The sequence below is a fragment of the Staurois parvus genome, unplaced genomic scaffold (genome assembly GCF_062004578.1).
Source record: "Staurois parvus isolate SC_StPar_1 unplaced genomic scaffold, SC_StPar_1.0 ptg000207l, whole genome shotgun sequence".
Lineage (NCBI taxonomy): Eukaryota > Metazoa > Chordata > Amphibia > Anura > Ranidae > Staurois > Staurois parvus.
The window spans coordinates 2,107,934-2,125,664 of NW_028318003.1; the positions used below are offsets into that span (position 1 = coordinate 2,107,934).

Sequence of the window (17,731 nt, forward strand, 5' to 3'; positions counted from 1 at the left end):
GCCCCTCCCCAACCCCTCTCCATCAGCACTGGGGTCACATTAGCAGAGTGACAGACAAAAACTGAGGGAGAAGAGAAACAATGGAATACTAGTGAGTACCAGTGTGCAAAGGTGTATTTGCTTTGGAAGAATAAATCACCTCTGATGTTGGGTATCCCACATGTGCAGATGTTGCTGCATTCTGCAAAACTATTAGTTTAGTTTTCACATTTTGTAATGGGTACCTCAAGATTGTGCAGAATTTTAAAGGGTGCATCAAGATTGTGCAGAATTTAAAGGGTACCTTGACTGAAAAAAGGTTGAGAGACACTGATCTAAAAAGTATAACCAGCAGATATCTTTGGGATTTTGATGATCATTATTTGATTTTTTAGGAGGTGAGCAAGTTTTTCACCTATTGGGTGGAGGCACGCATGGCACTTGATGAAAATTGAAGATATAGTGTCACGAATTTCAGAGTGGTGTTTTGGAGTTTGTTCACCATTTTATGGACTTTATTTATATGTTTTTTATTATCCATATTATATTGTTGCGCTACACTAATTTTGGATTATTTGATTAATTGAGGAGGTGTTGTGGAATCACCTGCACAGTGTTTGAGTGAGCAACAAGTTCTTCAGTAATATAGTTTATTTGTTCATTTCATTCATTATTTTAGAGGTTGTGCTGATTGAATCTAGATATAATTTTCAATGACATGACTGTGCCAACTATTCAAATACACAGAATTCAGTGTTCTGTCAGCAACATTAAGATTTTAAGCAACAGTCTATACCTATTAACAGAAACATCTAAACTATTATGGACATCAGGAAAATGCAGATACCTATGATTCAGACTTTTGGACAGCTACTGTGCACTATAGAAAACTTTTGCTGGCTTCTTTTTGGATAAGTTGGTGGCGAATGGCAAAACATACTCTGTGGTTCCAATCAGAGTAGCAATTGTGCTGTTTGTTGTTAATCTATATTTATAGGTCAGTTACAGCCTAACACAAAAATAATTTAGAACACAACTTTTAATATGTACCGTACTGTTTATTGTCTTTACTAAAATGTGCCTGCAGAATAGCTATGCTGCAGTATGGGGGAGCAGGTACTGGAACACTTTTAGCGGCTGTTCGTATGTTACTTTAGAATTTTACCTAATTTTGTCATTATGTGAAAATTGATATCAGTACACAGAGACATTCAACGTTGAAACATTAGCTGAAGATTGTTTCTTTTCTTACCATACTCCACTAACACATCGCGTAGACAAAGCTCTTGGCGCAATGGTAGATCCCTGCTGCATAAAACCACCAACTGGAAACCACAGACTGTTACCAAGAGAGTACTGATTAATTAGAAGATTGCACCGTCCTTGAACACATGGGTGGGGACTGTACCATTCATATGGAGTTAACCTAAAGCAAGGAAACAAAATAAAACGTAATTGGCTTATAGTGTGTTGAATGTTGTATAATTTATGCATTGTGGAACATCAAGTTTTAAAGTGGTTATAAACCCTTACCTATACCCAGTAAATGTGAGTAGCCTCAGGTGATATACAAAGATGGAACAGACCCTCCTACATATGTTGTACATGTTTATCTGCAGCCATTTGTTCTGTACATCCTGGTAAAACTCAAAGATAAAGGGATTTTTCACAGACTCAGGGGGGAGTTGGGGGCTGCAGTTACACACTGTAAAAGAGCTCTGAGAGCTGACTGGAGGGAAGGGCACCTTCCCTTAGCAGACCGGAACAGAGTTGAGGCTGTTAATCACAGGCTGTGTGCTGGGGATCCCTCCCCTGTCACCTTTTTAGCTCTCGGTGTCAGGAAACCTTATTAGAAGTGACTCACGCAGATAACAAAGGAACTATACATCAAATAGAAATGACGCATAGGGGCAGACTATAATAAACCCCCACCTGCAGAACCCCATAACCACAGGGACAGGGTTGTGAGGAAGAGGCCCATGTCCTTATCAACCAGGGACCCCCTGCACTGAACCCTGGCACATTCATCCCATCACTATCCGGGAATATATATTTACATGTTGTGAGGATACTTGAGCTGATGGACCCTCAAGCACCTGACAAACACCTACTCCTTCAAAGTGCATACCACCACCAGTAGCATACATTTGAATATACTGGGCAACTTCAGGAGGAGAAAAGAGATGACTAGAGCAACTTGAGTTTTAGACTCTTTGGGATTTTGGAAATTAATTTGAAGATACAGTATATGCAGATACATAAGGAAGCTTGCTTTTCATTTATATGGTGTCATTTTATGTTGCTTTTTGAAAGAAATTATTTACTTTAAACTGTAAGATGATGATGATGATGATGTGATTTGTTCAAACAGGATGATAATCATAATAATAAGCAAAAATACTAAACACTTACAAAAACACTAAAATTCATTTTAATAATACTTATATACTATAATTGCAAAACAAAACTAGAAAATGAATGTATCCTTCAGTAGCACTTAGAGATGGGTCAGAATGGGGTAAAAGGTGCTGACTTGTAAACCTCATGATCTATTATGTCAGACGTCAGAATGCAGCAGGGGAGATTTACTAAAACTGGAAAGAGCACAATCTAGTGCAGCTCTGTATTGAAACCAATCAGCTTCCAGGTTTTATTGCCAAAGCTTAATTGAACAAGCTGAAGTTAGGAGCTGATTGGCTACCATTCACAAGTGCACCAGATTCTGAGTGTGCCAGTTTTAGTAAATCTCCCCCACAGAACTTTGGAGAGAGGCAAGTAAACATTTTGCTGTGTTCAGATTTCATGTCTGAGGTTTACAACCACTTTAAAGTGGTTGTAAACACTAACTTTTTTTGCCTTAATGCATTCTATGTATCAAAGTAAAAGACAGTGCACAGTCTGTTACCCCCCCTCCTCCTCCCTAACACTTACCTGAGACCTTTATCAATCCACCGCTGTGCCTGGCTGTAAGTCTCCTCTCCAGTCTTCCAGCCCCACACTTTGCTGATAGCAGTGGCAGACATTGGCTTCTGCTGCTTTCAATCAAATCCTGTAAGCGGAGATTGCCGAGCCAGGCCTTGTGTATCTATGAATACACATAGACCAGCTTAGGTGTAAGTTCGCATGTCTGAGCCCATAGCAGGCGGCTTGTTATGGGGCAGACACAGAAAAGGAGCAGCGGAGACAGCAGGAGGGGGACCCAAGGAGATGAGGTTCAGGAACGCTCTGTGCAACCATTGAACAGGGCAGGTAAGTATACCAAGTTTACAATCACTTTAAAGAAAAAGTCTCACCTCAGAAGTTTTTACTTGCTCTATACCCCTATGGTACAAAGTGCTTATACCATACAGTTTGTGCTGAAGGAGCGGAGATACGGTGTGGCAGCAGCACCTGTTCTCCACTGATTTCTGAGCACACTGAATTGAAACAAATAGGTAATGAGGGATAGTTAACAGTACTTTTCTCTGTCTCTGTGCACTTGCCTGAGAAAAGCACTGTCGTATTGAATGCAGGGGGAAGGGGTATGTCCAATATTCACTGTACATCACAGGTGCATTCACAGCAGAGCTCTGCCTGTGCTACTCACATATGCCCAGTCTGTAAACATGCAGGGAGAGGCTATGGTGTCAGGATGAGGCTCCGCTTGTCACTGCTTCACACAGAGTGCAAAACAGGGAATTAAAAAATAGGCCCAAAGAGGCACACTTGCTATACAGGGGGTGGTGGCAGATGTGCTCTGTCATGCCAAGCCAGAATACCACCCAAATCTGCCATGATTAGGAGGATAAGCAGAGAAGTAGCAGATGAAAGGACAACACAAGCAACAATGCCACTCCATACAATGTAAGATCCAAAATAGGCACACAGGTGATATCCAGACATGATATAGGCCATTCATAATCAATAAAAAAAATGAACATTTACAGAACTCTTAGCTTGGAAAGTCAGACCTAGCCTGTCTTGTGACAAGGTAAACTTCGGGACCAAACCTTATAACCTGCCCCTGTTCTTTCTTTTGCTTTTTTGAACCCTAACAGTTTGGGAAAATCTGAAGCCTGTCCCTATTACCTATGAATTTCCTCTCTAAACTCTATATAAGTCAAGTTGATTAGTCATTTTGTGGTTTGGAGTTCCTCAAAATCCTCTGCAGAGGTAAAGTATAAACTGCTTAAAGAAAGTGTCATATTGGTCTAGGACAGTGGTGGGCAACCTTTTTTTTCAACTGAGCCAAAACCACGATTGAAATTTATTTTGAGAGCCACATTTTTAAAACTGAAAATACATCTCCCATATAGTAATTCATCCCCCATAGTAATTCATCCCCCATATAGTAATTCATCCCCCATAGTAATTCATCCACCATATAGTAATTCATCCCCCATAGTAATTCATCCCCCATATAGTAATTCATCCCCCATATAGTAATTCATCCCCCATAGTAATTCATCCCCCATATAGTAATTCATCCCCCATATAGTAATTCATCCCCCATAGTAATTCATCCCCCATAGTAATTCATCCCCCATATAGTAATTCATCCCCCATAGTAATTCATCCCCCATAGTAATTCATCCCCCATATAGTAATTCATCCCCCATAGTAATTCATCCCCCATATAGTAATTCATCCCCCATAGTAAGTCCCCCCATAGTAATTCATCCCCCATAGTAATTCATCCCCCATATAGTAATTCATCCCCCATAGTAATTCATCCCCCATATAGTAATTCATCCCCCATATAGTAATTCATCCCCCATAGTAATTCATCCCCCATATAGTAATTCATTCCCCATATAGTAATTCATCCCCCATATAGTAAGTCCCCCCATAGTAATTCATCCCCCATATAGTAATTAATTCCCCATATAGTAATTCATCCCCCATAGTAATTCATCCCCCATATAGTAAGTCCCCCGTGTCAATTCACTTACCTTTGCTCCGCGCGTTCCTCTCGCCGTGTTCCCGCGCCGTTCTGGTCTTCAGGGCGGACTGTGAGAGGAGAGGAGTTCGTCACGCTGCCCCGCCTACATCCTGGCTGCCCCGCCTACATCCTGACAGCTGCAGAGTCCTGACTTTTGGGGCGGCCGCCCGAGAGGAGGGAGGGGGGCGGCCGCCCGAGAGGAGGGAGGGGAGGGGGCGGCCTCCAGAGAGGAGGGAGGGGAGGGGGCGGCCTCCAGAGAGGAGGGAGGGGAGCGGGCGACCGCCCGAGAGGAGGGAGGGGAGCGGGCGCCCGGCACACAGAAGAGCCGCATTTAAGTTTGTAAAGAGCCGCATGTGGCTCGCGAGCCACGGCTTGCCGACCACTGGTCTAGGAGATGCTATGTCTCTGGGACCAATATGACAGTTTCTTTAGTATTTGGGCAATATGAAGATGATATGTTTGATTTTGATTTTCCATTATTTCATTGACTTTAGAGAACTGTACCCCACCATGGGAGCTCTGTTGGTTTTTTATTAACACAGGATGAGGCATTTAGCCCTATTCAAGAGGTGAGGCACTGGAGACTTTTTGTATTGTTAGATGTATAGCACAATGCAAACGTTTTAGGCAGGTGTGCTGTAAAGTAAGCATGTTTTAAAAAATATATATTTTAATAGTTTACTGTTATCAATTTACAAAATGCAAATTGAGCAAACAGAAGAAAAATCTAAACCAAATCAATATTTGGTGTGGCTCAAACCAGCATCAATTCTTATACTTGCACACTTTGTATGCTTGCACAAGTCAGGGATTTTCTAGGATTAGTGTCAGGAGTATGATTAATGAATTATACCAAGCAGGTGCTAATGAACATTCATTTCATATGTAGGTTGAAACACATTTATCACATGAAACAGAAACACCTGTGTAGGAGGCTTAAAACTGGCAGAGGAACAGCCAAACTGCTGCTAAGGTGAGGTTGTGGAAGACCGTCTCATGTCACAGGTTATACACCATAGCAAGCACAGCAACCAGATATGAGATACTGCATCAGCAAAGTTTCTCCCGGGTAAAGATCTCAATGCAGACTGGAGTTTCAAGTGTACTGCTCAAGCTCCTTGAAGAAGCACAAACAAAATGGTCAACATTGAGGACCACAGATGTAGTGGTTGGCCAAAGAAATAACGCAGCACATGTAAGATACACAATGCTCTACTGTGCAGAAAACTCTGGCCAGAAGTGGTCTTCATTAAAGAATTATGGCAAAAGAGCCATATCTCCCATGTGGAAACAAAGTGACTCAACTATGCACGAAAATATAGGAACTGGGGTGAAGAAAAATGGCAGCAGGTGCTCTGCACTGTTAAGTCAAAATTTGAAATATTTGGCTGTAGTAGGAGGCAATTTGTTTACCAAAGAGCTAGAGAGCAGTACAATAGTGAGTGTCTGCTGGCAACAGTGACGGATGGTGGAGGTTCTTTGCAAGTTTGGGGCTGCGTTTCTGCAAATGGAGTTGGAGATTTGGACAGGATCAATGGTGTCCTCAATGCTGAAAAATACAGGTAGATACTTCTCCATCATTCCATACCATCAGGGAGGCATGTGATTTGCAGCAAATGTATTCTGCTGCAGGACAACAACCCCAGGGTGCACTGCTAGCCCAGGTGGATGTTGTAGGACATCCTCCCACTTGCGTGTCTCATGTGCATCCTAAGGGGTGCGCAGCGGTGCAATCTGTGACCTGCTGTGTCCACCAGACACAGCAGAACACAGGTAGTTGTACAGGACCGCTGTGCGTGGCCCTGGTAATATGTGATTTCTGTGACCAATCACAGTGATTGCATGTCAGTTGTAAACAATGGCGTTCATTCATTCATTGTGTACTACTGTGATCTATGTGATTGGTCACTGATTACATAGTGCAGGGCTAATCACAGCAGACCTGTACCATATGATAGCTGTGGCCAATTAGAGCTATCACAATTGTACACCATGGCATATGAACGGATACCATTCAAAATTACAGTGTAAAAATGATTGCTTATACAGTGATTATCACTGCAATAAGCAATCAGTGTAAAAAGAAATCCTGATCACCTCTATGGTGATATTGTACAGCTCTGGTAAAAGTATGTAAAAAAGAACAAAAAGATAAAAAAAAAATTTAATAAAAATTATACATATACAGTATATATTTGTTTATATACTGTGAACAGTCAGCTTCCCTGATCACCACCACACCAGTCATATGGTGATGCAGTGTTGCAGTCACAGTATGTGAATAAAAAAATGTGAAATAAATTACAACTTCAAAAACCCACCATGACTCTTACTAAGTACCTTGGGGTGTCTACTTTCCAAAAAGAGGTTACTTTGGGGGTATTTGTATTGTCCTGGTTTTTTCAAGCGTCAAGAAATGAAATAGCCAGGCAGAGTGCATCAGGACTAATCAAGTTTCAAATATATACTGTACACTATAGATCAGCCTTTCTCACCAGGGTTCCATGAAACCCTAGAATTCCTCCAGAGGTTGCTAGGGGATCCTTGAGCAAGAAGCAATTTCTGCCTCTCATATAAGTTCCCATTGAAACTAATGATTTTTTTTATCTATCTGTTCTTCTTCTTGAGAATTCTACCAATGTACTATGAGCTGTAGATATGGTAAATAAAAGCTGGGGTTCCCTCAGAACAGAACATTATTTTAGGGTTCCTCCATGTTAAAAATGCTGAAAAGGGCTGCCATAGATTGTAGAAGCTATAACTTTCATACAGACTAAATAATATACACCTCTTTGTTTTTGGGGGTTTTTCACTAAAGAAATGTAGCCGAATATCCATGATGTTATATGATTGTTAGGCTCATGATTTTATTAGTCACAATTACATATTCACATTATATTTTACTTTGTTGTAGCCCTGATGAGGGAGGAGTTCCTTTGACCCCCGAAATTTATTGGCTGTCTTTTAGCACAATTCCAATAAATAAGTTTGGGCTCTCATCTTTTTGTCTGGCTCTCCTTCCATGTATGCAAGCTTTTTTTTTTCTGGTAATCTGCTGGGGTACCCACTGGAAGGTAGCCTTGTCTGTCATTAGCAGCCAAACCTGAGCCAGTGGGCTCTTCAAATGTTTTTTCCCTCTTACCACTATGTATAACCCCAGCGTCTCTTGGATGACTTTTTTTTTCATTTACAGTTTTAACTACTGCCACAGTGGTGAACACACCTAGAAAGGAAGTTGTCTTAGTTGAATCTCAGTGCATGATAATTTCTTAATACAACAACATTGTTTGCAGATAAGTTAGAAGTCATAATGTGTTTTCAGTATAGTACCTAGACAAAGACTAACACCAAAGCAGTAGGTTTTCATAAAACATAATAGTGGGGTTTTCTTTTCAGATAGAAAGAGGGGAAACAAGGGGACACTTTAATTATTTGCATTATGACTCCAGAAATAGTTATGCCAGGGGCGGACTGACCATTTGGAAACTAGGGCACTGCTCGAGAATCCGGGGTCAGTAGGGGGCCCCATGAGATGCCCCTGGTACCTTTTTCATAGGCTTTTTTGAGTTTGGGCAAGGACACAGGGGCCCCATGATCCCCTATTGCCCAGGGGCCCCATGAGTTGTCAGTCTGCCCCTGGTTATGCCTCTGACTATTCTCTCAAAATCAAACACACAAAATACAGTCAGAAAGCTAATGGAGGACAGATTTGGCCATTAACAATTCTCCATTTGAACACTGTCAGTACAAGAGATGCTGTGGCAAATTCCAAATGACTATGTCAGAATGTACAAATGTAAGCTGTTCTTTTTATGTGTCTGTTTCATTGTTATTTTCTACTCCTTTTCTTGTTCCTATTTATTCCCATGTTCATGTTTAAACTGCAGAAAGACTGACTTCTGTCTTTGTGCTTAACAATTAATTTCAGTCTGAAAAACAGCTGCAGAAAAGTAATAAAAGCTTATGTAGACAGGAACAGCCAAGGTGGTTGGCAAATTGGTTTGGGCCATAACCACCTAGTTACAGGCATCTGTGACATATACCTCAATAAATGGCAGTGGAAATGTAATAACTTCAAACATTACCTGGCTACTAAGAATAAAACACAGCTGACAGCTAAGTAGCCAAGAAGCATAAACAGCCATACTCCAGGTGAGAATGGATCTAGGAAGGAAAAGTAGCCTGGCTTTCTGCCCTGCAATAAAACACAATTGATTAATTGAGAATATAAAACAATTACACTGTAAATATAAAAGCAAGTTCAATGTTATCAAACAATATGCCATAGCATCCATATTACAAAGTAGTTAAAGGTGATATATAATGGTTTTATACACATGCACACAATATACAGTGCATATATATATATATATATACAGTTGCAAGAAAAAGTATGTGAACCCCTTGGGATTACATGGAGCTTTGCATGAATTGAGCATAAAATGTGCTCTGAACGTCATCTAAGTCACAACAATAGAAGAACACAGTCTGCTGAACATAATACTACACAAACATTAGATGTTGCCATAGTTTAATTGCACATAACATGTAAACATTCACAGTGCAGGGAGGAAAAAGTATGTGAGGCCCTAGCTTAATGACTTCTCCCAGAGCTAATTGGAGCCAGGAGTGAGCCAACCTTGACTCCAATCAGTGTGATGATATTGGATGTGTTGCTGACAGCTGTCCTGCCCTTAAAAAACACACACCTGTTTTGGGTTTACTGGTTTCAAGAAGCACTGTCTGATGTGAACCATGCCTCACAGAAAAGAGCTCTCAGAAGACCTAAGATCAAGAATTGTTGACTTGCATGAAGCTGGAAAGGGTTACATAAGTATCTCCAAAAGCCTTGATGTTCATGTGTCCACTAAAAGACAGACTGTCTACAAATGGAGAAAGTTTAGCACTGTTGCTACTCTCCCTAGGCGTGGTCATCCTGTAAAAATGACTGCAAGAGCACAGCGCAGAATGCTGCATGAGGTAAAGAAGAATCCCAGAGTGTCAGCTAAAGACCTACAGAAATCTCTGGCACATGCTAACATTTTTGTTGACACATCTACAATAAGGAACACATTAAACAAGAATGGAGTACATAGGAGGACACCACGGAGGAAGCCATTGCTGTCCAAAAAGAATATTGCAGCACGTTTGAAGTTTGCAAAAGAGCACCTGGATGTTCCACAGCACTACTGGCAAAATATACTGTGGACAGATGAAACCAAGATTGAGTTGTTTGGGAAGAACACACAACACTATGTGTGGAGAAAAAAAGGCACAGCACACCAACATCAAAACCTCATCCCCACTGTGAAACATGGCGGAGGGAGCATCATGGTTTGGGGCTGCTTTGCTGCCTCAGGGCTGGATGGATTGTTGTCATTGATGGGAAAATGAATTCCAGAGTTTATCAAGACATTTTGCAGGAAAACGTACGACCATCTGTCCGCCAACTGAAGCTCCGCAGAGGATGGATGATGCAACAGGACAATGACCCAAAGCATACAAGTAATTCAACAAAACAATGGCTGCAACAGCACAGAATACACCTTCTGGAGTGGCCCAGTCAGAGTCCTGACCTCAACCCCATTGAAATGCTGTGGCATGACCTTAAGAGAGCGATTCATACCAGACATCCCAAGAATATTGCTACACTGAAACAGTTTTGTGAAGAGGAGTGGTCCAAAATGACTCCAGATCGTTGTGCAGGTCTGATCTGCAACTACAGGAAATGTTTGGTTGAGGTTATTGCTGCCAAAGGAGGGTCAACCAGTTATTAAGTCCAAAGGTTCACATACTTTTTCCTCCCTGCACTGTGAATGTTTACATGTTATGTGCAATTAAACCATGGCAACATCTAATGTTTGTGTAGTATTATGTTCAGCAGACTGTGTTCTTCTATTGTTGTGACTTAGATGACGTTCAGAGCACATTTTATGCCCAATTCATGCAAAACTCCACATAATCCCAAGGGGTTCACATACTTTTTCTTGCAACTGTATATATATATATATATATATATATATATATATGTATATATATATATCTTTCAAGACCCTGTGTATATACAGTTGTGTTCAAAATAATAGCAGTCAGACATCACTAACCTGATCAATCACTGTTTTTGGTAGAAATGATATTTCTACATGGCAAATAATTTACTAGCAGGTGTAGTAGAGTAATAGAAATCCAACAGACCCAACAGTCATGACATGCATGCTGCTGATTCTGTGTAATTGAATCACTAATTGAAAGGGGCATGTTCAAAATAATAGCAGTGTGGAGTTCTATTAGTGAGATCATTCATTCTTTGAAAAACAGGTGGCAATTATTGCCCTTATTTAAGGAAGGAAGGAAGGCAGCAAATGTTGTACATGCTGGTTACAGTGCATTTCTCTCTGAAATTCTGAGGAAAATGGGTCATTCCAGACATTGTTCAGAAGAACAGCGTACCTTGATTAAAACATTAATTGGAAAGGGGAAAACATATAAAGAAGTGCAGAAAATGATAGGCTGCTCAGCTAAAATGATCGCAAATGCTTTAAAATGGCAACCAAAACCTGAAAAACGTGGAAGAAAGCGAAAAACTAGCATTCGAATGGATAGAAGAATAGCCAAAATGGCAAGGACTCAGCCAACAATCAGCTCCAGGAAGATCAAAGAAGGTGTAAAGTTACCTGTGAGTACTGTTACAATTAGAAGATGCCTATGTGAAGCCAAGCTATCTGCAAGAAGCCCCCGCAAAGTCCCACTGTTGAAAAAAAGACGTGCTGAAAAGGTTACAATTTGCCAAAGAGCACATTGACTGGCCTAAAGAGAAATGACACAACATTTTGTGGACTGATGAAAGTAAGATTGTTCTTTTTGGTTCCAGTGGCCAGAGACAGTTTGTCAGACGACCCCCAAACACTGAATTCAAGTCACAGTACACTGTGAAGACAGTGAAGCATGGTTGCGCAAGCATCATGATATGGGGATGTTTCTCATACTACGGTGTTGGGCCTATTTATTGCATATCAGGGATCATGGATCAGTTTGAATACATCAGAATACTTGAAGAGGTCATGTTGCCTTATGCTGAAGTGGAAATGCCCTTGAAATGGGTGTTCCAACAAGACAACGACCCCAAACACACCAGTAAACGTGCAACATCTTGGTTCCAGACCAAAAAGATTGACGTTATGGAGCGGCCAGCCCAATCCCCGGATCTTAATCCAATAGAAAACTTGTGGGGTGACATCAAAAATGCAGTTTCTGAGGCAAAACCAAGAAATAGAGAAGAACTGTGGAATGTAGTCCAATCATCCTGGGCTGGAATACCTGTTCACAGGTGCCAGAAGTTGGTTGACTCCATGCAACACAGATGTACAGCAGTTCTCAGAAACAGTGCTTATACAACTAAATATTAATTAAGTGATTCAAAGGAAAGCAAAATCATCAAACATTTTTCAGTTTCTATAGTGAATGTTTGAGTTTGTAAAGAAGAATACAAACACTGCTATTTTTTTAACAATCTAATATTCACTTTTCTTCAATTTTTTTAGAGGAACAACACAAGTTTGATATATTTTTCTTCATGTTTTGATTTGGAATAGAATGTGTAGTGTTCCCAATGCATTTGTGTGTATGGAAATAAAAGCTATTAGAAGGATTTTGAGCTTTATTCACTTTTTTCAACACACTGCTATTATTTTGAACACAACTGTATATATATATATATATATATATTTTTTTTTTCCTTCATGTTTATTATTAGTATGGAGTAATAAATAAGTGTTTGATTTTCAAAAAAGCCTCCATATGGAGTTATGTAGTTGAAATAAATTTTGAAGAGAGGAGTTAGAGGACAGGAGGGGGTAAAAGAAGAGGGAGGGAACGTGGCTGAACTAATCTTTTATCATAATTTGTTATACTTGAAGGGTAACAAGTTGTATTTGAGTTTAAAACTATCTAGACTGACTGACTATCAAGAGAGGTCATACTGGGCTTTAATGAGGTCAAGTTCTCTGAAATAATTGCAGGCTCCTGAAGTAGCAATGCAAATATGTCCATGGTTTTAATAAATTGCAGTTTCTGCTTGATCAGATCCATTGTGGGAAAATTAATGTCTGTCCACTTTTCTGAAACAGAGCATATGGCAGCAAGTATGGCTAAGTACACATTGGATAAAGCTCTGAAAGCCTGGAGCTAACAAAAAATAAAATAGTCCTAAAGTGCAGTATTAAAGGAATCAGCTATAAAAAAAACATACAAATTGATGGAAGAGCTGTATCTGCAAAGACAGCTTCTTCATCGGCGATGGGGGGCTACCAGTCCTTGTCTCCTGCTGAACTCTGGATAAACTGATTTTTTCTGTTAGTCTTGTAAGTGGGATTGTATGTGTATATTAACTACCTGCCGACCGCAGATAGCCGAATGACGGCTGCACTGCGGCCGGCCAGTTCTGAGTGGACGTCACAGCTGATCACGTGATGTGGTAAAAGGCCAATCACAGCGGCCTTTTACCACGTGATCAGCGGTGTCCAATGACACGCTGATCAGAGGGAAATGCAAGTGCCGGTTCTCGGCTGCACTTTCCTCACGCTGTCAGATCGTGAGGAAAGTACTGCCGAGAACCGGCAGTTGTCAGAGCGGGGATGATCAGTGCCCTGATGATCGGTGCCCAGCAGTGCCACCCGCAAGTTCCGCCCACCTGTGCCCAGCAGTGCGCCCACTAGCTCCGCCCACTTGTGCCCAGCAGTGCACCCACCTGTGCCCAGCAGTGCACCCACCTGTGCCACTCTGCAGTGTCACACACCTGTGCCCAATAGTGCCACCTACCTGTGCCCACCCACCTGTGCCCAGCAGTGCCACCCACCTGTGCCCACCAGTGCCACCCACCTGTGCCCACCCACCAGTGCTGCCCACCAGTGCCACCCACCAGTGCAGCCCAGCAGTGCTGCCAGTCAGTGCCACCAGTCAGTGCCCAGGGGTTGTGCCAGTCAGTGCCGCCAGTCAGTGCCCAGCAGTGATGCCAGTCAGTGCCGTCTATCAGTACCCATCATCAGTGCCGCCTATCAGTGCTGCATATTAGTGCCGCCTATCCGTGCCACCTCATTAGTACTGCCTATCAGTGCCCATCAGTGCTGCCTCATCAACACACATCAGTAAAGGAGAAAAAATACCTGTTTGAAAAATGTTATAATAGAAACAAAGAAACTTTTTTTTTTTTTCAAATTTTGTGCACTTTTTTTATTTATAGCGCAAAAAGTAAAGTGCCCAGTGGCGATTAAATACCACCAAAAGAAAGCTCTATTTGTGAGAAAAAAATGATCACAATTTCATATGGGTACAATGTTGCATGACCGCGCAATTGTCAATCAAAGTGCGGCAGCGCTGAAAGCTGAAAATTGGCCTGGTAAATAAGGGGGTATAAGTGCCTGGTAGGCAAGTGGTTAAAGTGGATACCTTTACTACTGCACTTAAAAGTGGTAGTAAAGGCTCAAGGTTTTTTACCTTCATGCATTCTATTGTTGAGACACAGCCAGTGAGCCAATGAAAAGAGAGAGGGGACAGGGCTGAGCCATGCCTCCATGTGTAAATGGACACAAAGAGTAGCGGGTGCCCCTAGAGCAAGCTGCTTGCTCTGGGGGCATCCAACAGGAGGGAGGGGCCAGGTGAGCCTTTGGGGGACCTGAAAAAGAGGAGGATCCAGGCTGCTCTGTTCAAAACCACTGCACACAGCAGGTGAGTATAGACATGTTTCTTATTTTTAGAAAAGAAAACAAATAAGCCTTTAGTATCGTTTTAAAGTGAAACTAAACCATATCTGATGATTTTAATTTGTTTGTTTTAAATTTTCAAAGCAAACCCATCCATCCATGTCTCCATGCTTTATTATGTTAGGAAATCACTTTGAAAACACCCGCATAGCATTTCCAGCTGTGGTCATCTTAAGTAAGGGAAGATGACTCATGTAGCATTTACTTCCTGGATTCCATTTGCCCTTAGGCAGGCAGGAGGGTGTCACAGTCAGGGGTAAAACTCAGAGACCGGTAACTTTAGAAGAAGAGAGGTTCACACCAACCAGCAGGATAAGTACACGAGCAGGTAATCCTGGCGGATGACGCGGACTCACCCAAACACTAACTGGCCTTCACCAGAGCTCCTGATGATGGAGATGGGTTTTGCTACATGCTAGTGCCAGGTCCTGATGATGGGGATGAGTTTTGCTACATGCTAGTGCCAGGTCATGGCCCTCAGGATCTCCTCATCAGGAGGTGAGCAAGCCAGGGTCTAGTGGCAGATGGAGCAAGTAGGGATCAAGCAAAAGTGTAGTCAGTAAACAAGCCAAAGGTTGGTAACATATGGTTACAGGTTAGAATCAAGCTAAAGCGCAGCTGAGGAACAAGCCACAGGTCAGCAACAAATTGGTTGTGAAGGTACAGATGGTAGCAGGAGTGAAAGGAGCAAAATAATCTGGTAAACAGGAATTGAAGAAATGGCTAAAAAACAGGAAGTTCTTTGGAGAAGCAAAGGGTTCAAGGTTCACCAGAAACAAAACACGAAGCAAGGTTTTCCATGGAATCAGGCAGGGAGCTGTCCAGCACTTCAGGTTGCACAGCAAGAAGAAACACAGACATCACAGAGGTTCCAGGTTCAAATCTGATCCTGACAGAGGGTGTGTTTAGCTGAAAAAGCCCCTCTTCCTCCCCTACAGATGATAGAAAAAAATGCCCATGAAGTGTCCCGGGATGTTTGACATCATTTTGGTCTAGGCCAGAAACCAGGACACAATTACTGAAATGTAAAAAAAAAAAGTAAACAAAACAAGTAAATATGATATGCTTTCTGATCAATGTACTAAATCTTGCAGCATAAGGATTAAAAATAGTTAACGTGGATTGAGAGAGTTTAGCGCCGCTTTAAGACTCTGTGTGCCATTTTCTCTTTTTGTATTTTTCCATTTAGACTGCAGATTATCCCTGCCCTGCTAGGGTGCTGCAGGACCTGTGCTTTCCTTGTGCTTCAGTACTTGAGATATAACTATAGGAAAAACTTTTTTTTTGTTTTCGATAGAGTAGAGAGAGATTAGACCTGTCAGGTGACCCTGATTGCTGTATATGCCCCTGTTAGGGAGCTTCACCCTCTCTATTTGTCTTGCTTACCACAATCACTAAGAGTGAAAGTGAAACAAAATCCCAAATTTTGGGTTGTCACTAGAACATGAGTAGAGTGGGAACTTTCCAATGGGAACACTAGTTCTGGTGAAAACCAGGGATTTCTTCACTTTGGAGGGATATACTCCCACTTCCTGTTTTGGCTATGGGACATGAAGTGAGGGGAAATCTCCCCAGTAGGAGACACAGATGGCAAAGAAAAAAAAATCTGACAGGGGTTTTAACCCTATCGTACCCCATCCAAAGTGAAAAAAAAAGTTTTGCCTTTATATCTACTTTAAGATGTGGAAAGGATGTTTGTTTTCAGCATATCTGGTAGTGCAAGTCATGACTCTTTCTTTTATTTGTAAGTCTAAAGCTGGTATTGCAAGCATCAAGACAAATTAATTCAGTTCAGTGATAGACAATTTCCCCCAGAAACCTAAAGCTGGCCATAGATGAATCAAAATTCGTCCAGTTTAGCAAGTCCGGCCAAATTTCATTTCAAATGACATTTCCTGTTCAAGAGGAGTCACCCTAGTGATCGACACTTCTCAAACAGGAATGTTGGAAACTCTGATTTCTATCAGTGCATGCTGCCAAACAGATGTAGTGTCGATCAGTCTATTTTGACAGCAGTCGTGTCCTGATGCCATCTGTTTAGTTTTTTTAATCAGCCCACTGGCTGATCAAAAAAATTAACCATGAAAGGCAAGCTTTAGGGCAAAATTAACCAGTAACAGCACATCCCCTCCAGAAAAAGGAAGAGGAACCCAATAAAAGGCAATCTCGGGCTTATTTTATCATTTGAATGAACTGCATTGTCCTGGAGGACAAAGGTGATAGTGCACCCAAATTCAGGATTCCATTATCTAATATAATTTTTTGGATGGTCAAGGTACCCATGAAGTTATAGATTTTTGAGATTAGCCCTTTGCACACTGAAAATTTTTGGACAATTTTCCTAAATGTTGTGGAGGGCTGTATACACGGTAGGTTTATCAGATTTTAGATAATCAAAATGTTTTATTTTTAATAATACAATCAGGAAATTGAAGGGACACAAAATTTGGCCTGCTTGAGTATGAAATTTACAGGTTTCTGGATATAAGGGATCCTAAAAGGTGAAGTTCACCTTTTAGAGCAGGGGTAGGCACGTTTTGAGAAGTGGAGATCTACCTGAACAACATGAAAGAGATCAAATATCATGTGCTGAAAACGGGTTGCAGAATGAACTGCACTCCTGTGATCCACAAGAGAAGTACAGCCAAAAGAGCTGTGGGTGTACTTCTCCTTTAATAGTAATTGCCATTGCAATTGCTTGAGCAATTATTGAGCTTCTTTAAAGCTAGAAACTATTTTAGAGACTGGCTTCTAATGCAGCTACTTAAGCCCAGTACACACAGTGAGCAGCACGCAAGAAGGTCTTTAACCTCTTGCCGACCGCGCATAGCCGAATGACGGCTTCACCGCGGCCGGCCAGTTCTGAGTGGACGTCATATGACGTCCTCCCAGAACGCGCTCTCCTGCGCGCCCCAGGGGGCTCGCACCCGGCGATTTCCGTGATCGCTGTGTCCTATGGACACAGCTGATCACGTGATGTGGTGAAAGGCCGATCCCACCGGCCTTTTACCACGTGATCAGCGGTGTCCAATGACACGCTGATCACAGGGAAATGCAAGTGCCGGTTCTCGGC

The 17,731-nt window shown here is 41.7% G+C and overlaps 1 protein-coding gene across 6 annotated transcripts in view; it reads right to left on the reverse strand.

Moving 5' to 3' along the window:
* GRIK4 (glutamate ionotropic receptor kainate type subunit 4) overlaps positions 1 to 17,731 on the reverse strand; it is a 475,013-nt gene that overhangs the window by 17,222 nt on the left and 440,060 nt on the right. For all 6 annotated transcript variants that reach the window (XM_089678554.1, XM_089678550.1, XM_089678553.1 and 3 more), the window contains 2 exons: positions 8,986 to 9,095; positions 1,232 to 1,405 (listed from right to left, as the gene is read on the reverse strand). In XM_089678554.1, the coding sequence (XP_089534680.1) occupies positions 1,232 to 1,405; positions 8,986 to 9,095 (284 nt within the window). The remainder of the gene's footprint in view (positions 1 to 1,231; positions 1,406 to 8,985; positions 9,096 to 17,731) is intronic.